The sequence below is a fragment of the Falco peregrinus genome, chromosome 6 (assembly GCF_023634155.1).
Source record: "Falco peregrinus isolate bFalPer1 chromosome 6, bFalPer1.pri, whole genome shotgun sequence".
Classification (NCBI taxonomy): Eukaryota; Metazoa; Chordata; class Aves; order Falconiformes; family Falconidae; genus Falco; species Falco peregrinus.
In genome coordinates, this window is record NC_073726.1 from 47,048,593 (window position 1) to 47,058,844 (window position 10,252).

The 10,252-nt window shown below is 43.6% G+C and overlaps 1 protein-coding gene and 1 non-coding gene across 2 annotated transcripts; both read right to left on the reverse strand.

The window, feature by feature from the left end:
• On the reverse strand, positions 1-9,571 carry SLC25A3 (solute carrier family 25 member 3). Its single transcript, XM_055807989.1, has 8 exons — positions 9,418-9,571; positions 9,112-9,265; positions 5,093-5,214; positions 2,334-2,513; positions 2,037-2,218; positions 1,138-1,310; positions 456-566; positions 1-335 (listed from the first exon to the last, which is right to left on the reverse strand). Exons 2-8 carry the CDS (start codon positions 9,257-9,259, stop codon positions 175-177), a joined length of 1,077 nt encoding a protein of 358 aa, XP_055663964.1. The 5' UTR covers positions 9,260-9,265; positions 9,418-9,571; the 3' UTR covers positions 1-174.
• LOC114013662 (small nucleolar RNA SNORA53) lies at positions 1,620-1,859 on the reverse strand. Its single transcript, XR_003556774.1, has one exon. It is a non-coding gene; the product is annotated as a small nucleolar RNA SNORA53 (small nucleolar RNA).
• Positions 9,572-10,252: the final 681 nt, after the last annotated feature.

A 10,252-nucleotide genomic window follows, 5' to 3' on the forward strand; every position in this document is an offset into this window, starting at 1 on the left:
CTCTGTTTCTCATTTATTTCAGGCAATGACAGTGGTAGAATTTAAACCCTCCTGCGGAATGAGGGCACAGCCAATAATGACATCATATAGAGTTTGTTTTCTACATAGTCAAATATATAAAAGTTTCATGAAACTCATCACTGGGACAGCCAGCACAGTCAGTCCATGAGTTGTCTATTCAGTTAGACCAAGCTTCTTCTTCAGAGATTCTGGCATTTCAGGTGGAGGTGGACGAGGCAGTCTGAAATAAACCTTCACAGAATCGTAGATGAACCACTGTAGTGCAGTCAGCGTACCAATCATAATGATACGGGCAAACAGACCCTTCCATACACCTGTAGAGCAGAACATAAAGCATAAGTAGTGTAAGAAGCCAGGAAAAAACCAACAAATCCTCCCCCAAACACAGAACAGAAAAAACACTTGATCCAAAATACATGAAAGTAAGGACGTACCTTTGAATCCAAGCCTCTTAAGAACCTGTGAAGCAGAACTGCCCTTTTCTTTGTTCAACACAGACACCACAGAGTCAGCAGGATGGGAAACAATTGCACAGAACACACCAGCTGAAAGAATAATTTGACATTAGTTCTGTGGTGTTTTAGCTGTACCATTACTCTGTACACTAAGTACAATCAGCTGAAACCACACTTTCTAATAAACTGCTAATAAATTGCACAGAAGCTCTATCAAGCCTCCTGGTATCCTAAAAGGCCAGCAAGAACATACTTATAATGTGACATGAATATCTGAAAACACTCCAGTTCTGCTCTTGCAGCACCTCTTCTTCTAAAACAGTGTCTTTGGATATTGAAAAGCCCCTTTCCATCTAGGTTTCTTTCCTCTTCCTTCAACCTTCCCCAGCCTAGCAAAGATTCAAGTTTTTTTCCACTTATATCAGCTGCAGTTTCCAACCCTGGACATTAACATTGGTAATACATAGGAACAATTAAGAGTATCGTCCTGCTACAGACCCATTTTCTACTTAGCGATTGAATATAGTTTTTTCCCCTGCACATTTTGAAGTTACAAGTAAATTCTGCCATTCTAGTTACATCTATTTGATATTCTGAAAAGGGACAGGCTTCTAGGGTCAGGGAGGTCCACTAATAAAGTGTAGGATTAAAGACTGCTTACCAATATAGCCTGCAACAAATGTGACTACCAGCTGTTCTCCTTTTGTACATTCACTTCGTGGCTTGGGAACAACGTACTTGTAGAGGGCTTCAACAGTACGTTCAAAGCAAGCAAATTTCATCATTGTATATGGAATCTGTCTCATCCATAGCGGAGCAACACCTTTATAGAAACTTAACCAGAGAAGGGACAAACTCAGTTTCATTTTCTCCAGTGTTTAAGGTGCATTTTTAACTTGGAAAAAAAAAAAGCTAGCTTATTGTTGCTACTGAGAATATAACTTCTAAATACTGTAAGGCCCAAGTGTCTCAACAGCTACAGCACAGAAATGTGTTTTATTAGTTCCCAAGTACTAACTTAAAAACCGCAACACAAATTAGAACGTACCCGACCCCTACGCTGCACAGCTGTTTTTGTAATCACTTTTCAGATTACAATGCATAGCAGTAATGCAGCACTGCTACTACAAGTGCAGCAAGGCTCATGTCTGCATACCAGCCAAGTCCCGATAGTGATAAATGACTCATATATTTACAGCCACTTCTATCAGAACAGAAAGCTAACATGCAGTTATGTTACTCTTACATGCCAATGACTCAAGCATCTTTGACTGTACAACCAAAAAGTTGCTGAGTATCTCTGACTGGAACTGCTAGAAACTGAAGTTATCCAGCAGAACTCAGCACAAAGATACTCACAAAGATGGATCTAAGGAGCATGTGAAATTAACTGCCAGTTCAGCACAGATTCCCTGAAGTATGTTAAGTTGTTATCATGAAATACAAAGGTCAAAAAATACAAAAAAGCAAAAGCCACAATTAGTTTTAGCAACAGTTCTTCATAAGGAAAAACTACTCAACAAAGAATCTGAATAAAAATTAAAATCAAGAGATACTCACGCCCAGATGCCTTCTTCTCCAAACATTTTAGGTACAGCCTGCCGCAGGGTGTTAGCATATCCAGGCTGTGTCTGAATACGAACTTTAGCAGCTTCCATTGGAGCCAGAGCAATGTCAGCAAAAAACTCTGCACTGGCAGATGCGGCTAAATATAGCGAAGTACGCCACAAATATGCGTTCTCCTGAATTGAATTTAAACACACATTTTTATTAATAAATCTTGCTTTTGTGATTACTCTGCATTACTCATACTATTATGTTGCAGATATATAGCTTCGTGTAAACCACTAGGCTTACCTCTCCCAGCATGTTGCCATACAGAATTTTGAAAACTTCATAGAAACCAAATTTACAAAGCCCCTGCATGGAATATCCAATAAAGGTTGGAGCCCATCCCTTAGCCAAGCCACGAACGCCATCTTCTTTGACTGTCACTGAAAATCCATTGAAGATGCTCTTGTATTTTTGTGGATCAACCTAAACAGAATAGGCAGTTAATTGCTTGATATAGCTTAGTATTTTCCCTTGTCACACCCCCATCTGAAATACAGAAATCTTAAAATTCCTCATACAGCTGGCTTCCTAAGGTTCCCTGGACAAACAACGTACTCACCACAAGCTTACATGAATGTAACTGTAATCATTACTTGCTAGTCTCAAACCCTTATTTTAACAGCCAGTACGCTACTCAATACTCGGGAACCACCAAACTGTCTTAATTTTGCTTTGCATTTATTCTCTGGATCAACAATATGACTTTCTTTAATGAAAAGATTTACTGAAATCACAATCTTAACGCTGTCAGTAGTATACTGCTATAATTATGTTTAGATCAGAGTCTTTAAAAATTTGATAGCTTCTGTCAGCAATCTCATCCACTCTGCACATCACACCTATGTACACTCCAATGTCACCACAAACCAAGCCTGATGAGTCACCTGATTCTTAACAAGAAAAGGTTATTTGTCCACTGTTAGCTTGGTCCCTCCACACAGTCAGACTAAGATGGGAGCAAAGCAGATCAAAGAGCACTCAAGAACTTCTACACTTGTACTCTGACTTCACAGTAAAGGCTACATATAAATTACTTCCTGCACACAAAACCGAGTGAGATTTCATTAATAACTTATCAGAAATTTAAAAAAGACCAACTTGAGTAATTCTGTTTCATGTGAAAGGAAATCCTTTAACAGAAATTCTTAAAACAGGTCATTCTGACAAATTTCAAGTCACATCACAATGGCATTTTTCGTATTTGACAACATCCAACATCTCCTCAGAGGATAAGGAGGAAGATTAACAAATTAGCAGTCAACCAAAGCTTTCAAAAAGAGCTATGAGACATGCATGCCAACTTGCAGTGACTGATACTTTGTCTTGCAGTCTGGCAACAAACTACTTGAAAACTAGTTCACCTAAACATGTCAATTTTAAGAGAGTCATGATTTCTGAAAATTTGATATTCAATCAGGCACTGTAAAATGAGACTACGTTCATGTCAGAATCACGCTTAATCATCACCTATGTAGAAAGTGACCCCTTTTTAAAAAGACACGAGAGGGCAGGCAACAAGTTTCTTCCTGGAGAATCTAGGAAGAATTACTAACACTCTCTGTACTGGATCCGTAAAGATATAAATGCTGACAGGTTTGACAAGGTCGAACCTGGATTTTACATGAACCTTCCTCTTGCACCTTCTTCTTTAGTACTAGAGAAGAAGTGGAAGTATCACCAGCCTTACTACGTAAGCAGCCCAGGACTGGTAGCACAAGCCAAGCATACCCACCAAGCAGCTGAAGCCTGGGAGGTATGCGGCCTTGTGTAGTGCTTAGGCCTTCTGCCCATTAACCCAATCTGCAGTCAGATTAAGAACTGTTCAAGATGCTACATCGTCTTTAACCATGATCAATCTCCTTCTCAGGAAACTCAGCCTGAGGAATCAGTATGATCTTGGACTTTGAAGTCCACCACAGCAGAAGAGTGCATTTAAGCTGCATTTCTAGAAATGGAAATCACAGCTACAGCTATTCCCTCCTAGTAGACATATGGAATTCCTAACCAGTTAGCCTGGTCTCAATGCAAATTTTGTAGAAAGCAACATTTTGCCCTCATTTGATGCAGCCTGTTTGTCTGATGCATTACAGAATTACTAGTTTGAGACCAGAAGTGTTCTCAAGCATGTGAAAAAGCCCCTCTTGTAAAGAATGCTAAACGCAGGCTTTCCACAACACATTTTTAAAAGAATATCACATGCAGTACTCCAAATGTGACTAGCAGGGCTGACCAATTCATAGCTCCCTCCTAATTCCAGTAGTTGCACAATTACAAAATCACCGCTTTATATAAATAATCAGTTGACAGCCTATGCAACAAGGAAGTCATTAACTACTCTTATTTCCAGGAATTTTTAAGTGTGCTTTAATTTGCTCTATTCCTAAGGCACAGATTTGCCTGAAGAAATCCACTAGGCTGTCACTAGATGATTTTAATGTGGAAGCTGGTATTGCAAATTAAGTGCAATGTGATGACACTCAGTTCAATCAAGAACCACTTCAAGGAAACTAGCCATGAGCACTGATGGCCTTACCAATACCACATAAAGTTTTACCCATTCTTTTCAAAGTGACATCATTAATAAGTATCCAATCTGTAAGCCGTGCATTGATATCCACAATGTTAATGGATCAAATTGTACATGCATGTCACTCCAGGCTAAAACCCATAGATCTTCAAAACAACAAAGACATTATTTCCTTTCTCTAAAAGCACACGAATAGTGCTGGACAACCCACCAGCCAGCAAAGACTAACATGGTGGTGGGTACCTTTTAACAAATATAGTCAGTTAAACATGCCTTAATAGTAATAAAAAATAGTTTGTCCAGATTATCCTAAATGCCTCTGCTTTTCTTGAAAGTGGTGCAGTAGACTTGATAAAGCAGCATTCAAGTTTACTCACTTCCTGTCATCCAGAAGAGACTGCATCCCTACTGTAAACTCTTTAACATGCTGGCTACACAGAGAAACAGTTTAGGAAACGTTTAAGTTAATACAAACCTGCATACGACATTTCACTAAATCCAGAGGTACAACAGCAGTATGTGTCAGGCCACAACTTAGGACCCCACCAACGCCACAGAGAGCATAAAACTTGAGCGAGCCATATTCACAACTGTATTCTGCAGCAAAAAATAAAGACACACCATGCTTTTACATGCAGTGTTGGACAATGAGGTCCAGGGGGTAGTTTATGCCTCCATTTCATTAGTAGATTAAATACACCACACTAAACGTGCTTTGTCAGTGTCACCACATATCAACATGCAGAACAAACCTGCATTCTGCATTTAACCAGGTCTAGAGGAACCAGTGCTGTATGTGTTGTTCCACAGCTAATAATCCCACCAAGGCCACAAAGCATAAAGAATCTGCCTGAGCCATATGCACAGCTGTAGTCTAATTAATTGGGGAAAAAAAATGCATATATATATGATCAATCACAAATGGTAATAAAGATCAGGAAAGAAACAAAATCGACTCAGTGCTACCTTCTCAAAAGTATTAAACTGAAATAATCCCCATACTATGTTATTCAACTGTGTGTTATACTCAAAAATAATTATTTTGCTTTAAATTAACACCTTTTGGACTGACAAGATTTGATTCTAAGCCTTCAAAATTGAGTTTGTTCCTTTAAAGAAAGCAATACCAGTCAAGTTTTAGCTCACAGCACACAAACCACAGAAATTAAAACCAGAAGCTGCTAGCAGAAATTATGACAGAGTTGCAACATCCAACATTTTCTTATATCAAGGAATTAAGCAAGAACAGCATTTCTCTATATTCTGGAGACAAAGTTTTTTGGTTAAATATTCTGACAGTGCAACTTCTGTATTTAAGTAGAAACCATATAGATCTATGAGATCAGTGTCAGATTTTTCTTTATGCAGATATATTTTCAGGTATTTTTCAGTTTCTTCACATAGATTTTATTTTCTTCCAAATACAGAATCTCACATTTATACAACTTATGTTTAATGAAATTGCAGAATATTACTAAATTAGTCATCACATTCAAAGCTCATAAACAAGGTTCATTAAAGAATCCTTCAGATCATTTTTAATCAAAGGATACTTCAGTTGCACTGTTCCATACAGTACTGTGTATAAAAGCATGAAGTCTTGAAAGAAGAAGTTACTAGTTTTCACAAATTCCAATTGAGCAAAATCACTGGAACTGAAAAACAAGAATCAGTTTCCCTCTTTTTTTTTTTTTTTTTTTTGAAGAGGCTACAGAGGATATGATTACATTAAACATTCAGGTTTACAATTACAGTAAGAAACAAGCATAATGTGGCAGCACAGTTCTGCTACTATGCTTAGCATTTAAAATATATAAGCAAAACCAAAACTTATAAACTGAATAAGCATATAGAGAACAAGAGACTATGCAGAAAATATTCCCCAGAGTAGGAAGGGTTAATATCTACGTTCTTTTGCTATTAGATCTAGTGGTGTTACTTCAATACAATGGAACAGACATTAAAGTGTTACACCAACTCAGTAAGAACTATATCCAGAAAAACACTAATGAAAAAAGACAACAGAACCCTATCTTATTCAGAGCTTCTTTGCCCTGTCTTTTTGCTTCTGAAATAAATTCCTTTATAAATGTCAACAAAAAATTAAGTTACATTCAACAGAGCATCAGTTAAGCCTGGTAGTGTTATCCAGCTCGTAACTTTGTTATTGTAAAGGAACTTCTTCCCCAAAACATTCCAGATTTTACGTTACATGTCACATTCACGTGTCTCACCTTAGTCCTCAAAATTAATCATCAAGACAATAAAAATGTTGGGTTTTCTTTATTCTAAAATAACAAATACCAAATCATAGACACTGTATTAAGCTTAAACTTAAAGCAAGAGATCAGTTAACAGTCAGAATAATGCATAATGTATTTTTTTTTAATTGAGATACTGCTTAAGGGTGTAAGTATGCTGGTCTTAAACTTACATGTACCTCTAAAATGGTCTGGATATGCTAGCAGATTTGCCAACAGCAGTAATATTCTGTCTACAACTTGCCAGAACAACTGGTTAAACAAACACAAACAGGCTTGCTATGCAGGTGTGATCAGAGAACAGGCTCTGGGTCTGTATTAAGGGGCAGCTCTGTCTGTATCTTTGGGTCTGCAGCACACCAGTCCTGCAGTAGTTACCATGCTGACCAGATACCAGAAGTGTTTGTTGTGACAAAGTGTGAACAATTTATTGTTAGAAGTCATACTCCTCAAATGACAAAGACAGACATTTGTAGAAGCTACAGAAAAGCAGAACTTTATCCGCTTTATTACAATGCTATTCAGACTGACCTGTCAGCTAGGTATTTGAAAGCAGTAATTAAGAAAAGCAAGCCAGTATCAATTAGGCTTGAGCTCTTTACAGGTACTTAAGTTCATAGTGGTATAGCAGTATTAGAAAAAAAAAGGTATAGTAGATCCCAAACTTTCTATTTCAGAGAAGTCAAATCTCCTGAAAATTGTTACCTGAAAAGAGAATCAGCTAAACACGTAATACAGAAGGCAAGAAAGTTACTCTAACATACACAGACACTAACTTAAAATACCTTGAAGCTACTCAAATGTAAATATACAGTACAAAACCATGTCTAGTCTGTTAAGACAGCTACATCAGAACCATGTTATTTCTCTGATTCTGATCTGACACATTTACAAGGACAAATTCCAAGAGCAGATCATAAAATGCTTTGTCTCCAAGCTGCATTATGACTGATGCCCTGAGCTGAACTCAACAGGTCTTGTGGTTTGTGCTGACTTTGTGTGACCTTGCATAAGCTCAGTTATCTTCTGCAACATGTTGTTCTACCAACACAAAGGCTAGAGAAACAACTGGTATGTGAAATAATGAATGCAGCAGAAAAGTCTGCAAAGATGAAGAAACTCTGGTCACCTTTCACCGCATCTGCCTAAAAACAGGATGAAGATTAAGCGTAACACTTCTAAGAAAGAAGTGCGCCTACTGAATATAATTAGTATACCAACGCACGACTTAGGGCCTTAGCTAGCTAGCAACAAGATTACTACACTGAAAGCCAGAAGTACTTTCTTGAAACTTCATAAAATCCAACACCAAGTTTTCTCTTTCACCTATTGCATGAAAGGTCATTCAAGAGCACTAACATGCTTCTTCTAAAGTACTGTGATTATTGAAGTATCTTAAGGAAAGCACTTTATTTTTTAAAAATACAGACAGAGATGCTTGTTAAGTTATTAACAGCTTGGAAGAATTAGAATATTAACATCTACCTCCGCTATTAGAAGTATCACCAAGGTCTGACCTTTGGAAGTCACAAAAGTGATCAGGAAACACACAGGAAGTACTTGCATTGAAGTCTAAAATACATCACTATCTTCGACAGCAAAGCTACCTGGTGTATGCCCTGCAACTACAAAGGAAGGGGGGGGAAGGGGGAGGGGAACCAAACCCCAAAACAGAACTACTGCAGGCACCTCTAATGTATGTGGATGTTCAGCTGTGAATAAAAGGAAAAAAAAGAACCAAAAACATGAAAGGAAACAAGAATGGGAGAGATGGTCTTTCAAACCCATCCAGATTCACATGCTGCTCTTTTCCACCGAAGAAAGAAGCACCGGCCTACAGCCCCAGTCCCCGAGGCTGCAGGCCCAGCAGAGCCAGAAAAAGCACTCTCATCCCCAAGACAGTCTCCATCGGGGATCTCTGTAATTACTCGGAACTAGAACCTTCTCGTGTCCTTTCCCGGTAACACCGCGTCCCTGCTGCCACTCAGCACACACCGCACGGGGAGCGGAAGAGGCTGCCAGCGCCTCCCCTGCCCATGCCCTTCCTCGTCCTCCAAGCGGGCGCGTAGGCCCAACACCGGCTCTCCCTCAGCCCGACCGAGCCCAGCCGAGCGCTAACCCTCCCTCCGCCGCCCCGACAGGCACAGGCCCGCGGGAGCGGGGACAGCGCGGGGACCGGTGCCCGCACCGCCCGCAGGCCCGGCCTGCGCCGCGACCCTCCCTCCGCTCTCACCTTCAGCGGCGGCCGCGGCCGCCAAGCTCCGCCGCGTGGTAGGCGCCTCCGCCGGCTCCGCGCGCTTCCTCACCCCATCCTGGGCCGGCTGGAAGTGCGGCGCGTAGAAGGGGTTGAGCCGAGCGAGCGGCGCGATGGACGAGAACATGGCGACCTGAGGCGGGCGAGAAGAGCAGAGCGGCGTGGGTCTGGGAGGCCCGCCAGGGGCCCGGCTCCGGCCCCGCACCCGCCGGGCGGCCCGTCGCCCCCGGGGCGAGCAGCGGGTCCCGCCGGGCGGGCGGGCGGCCCCACGCCGCCCCAACTCACCTCCTAAGATGGCGGCAGCTCGGCGCGGAGGCTGACCGCGGGCCCGGCTCCGTCACTTTGTCCTTCGCCGGCGCACGGGGCGGAGCCGCAGCCCAAGAAGCTGCAGGGCGATTGGCGGAGGCGCGCTGCCAACCCGCGCGGCGGCGCACGCGCGGCCGAGCCCAACGCCCTCCCGCCCCGCGCCGGGGGAGGGGGCGGTACCGCCCGTCCCCGGGGGCGGGCAGGCGGGTCCCGGAGGGCGGAGGCCAGGGCAGCGGGGGGAGCGCGCCGCCTGCGTCTCGCGGCTGCCCGTCGGCGCGCGGCCCGGGGGTCGGCCGCCCTCCGGAGGTCGGGCTGGCGCCGCCGCTGCGGCCGGCCCGAGACACGCGGTGGCTGGTGGCTGACGGGCCGCCGGCAGGGAGCCGCGTCTTCTCGGGCGGGCGGGGCGCCCCCCCGCGGCAGCCCTGTGCCTGAGCTTCCCCTCCCACAGCCCGCCCGCGGGAGCTCGCCGCAGCCGCCTTACAGCCCAGGGCGGTGCCACACGGAGACAACCCCCAGCTCCCGCTCTGCGGGCACGGCACCGCGCACGGCACCGGCGGGCCAGCCTCGATGCTGCTCTGCGGCAGCTCCAACCGCACCCGGCGTTTAGGATTAGTTTAAAGAAGCCCTCGCCATCGCCCCCGGTTCCAGTTCTGTTACTCGCACCGCGCAGCGCCGTCTAACCGCAGCCCAGCCGAGCCGCGAGAGGCGGCTCCCTCGGCAGAAGGCGCCGCTCACCGGCGCGGTCGGGGGGACCGCCGGCAGCCGCCGTTGGCCTTTGCAGGGCAGCCTTGCCGGGCACCTCGGCACAGCCGAT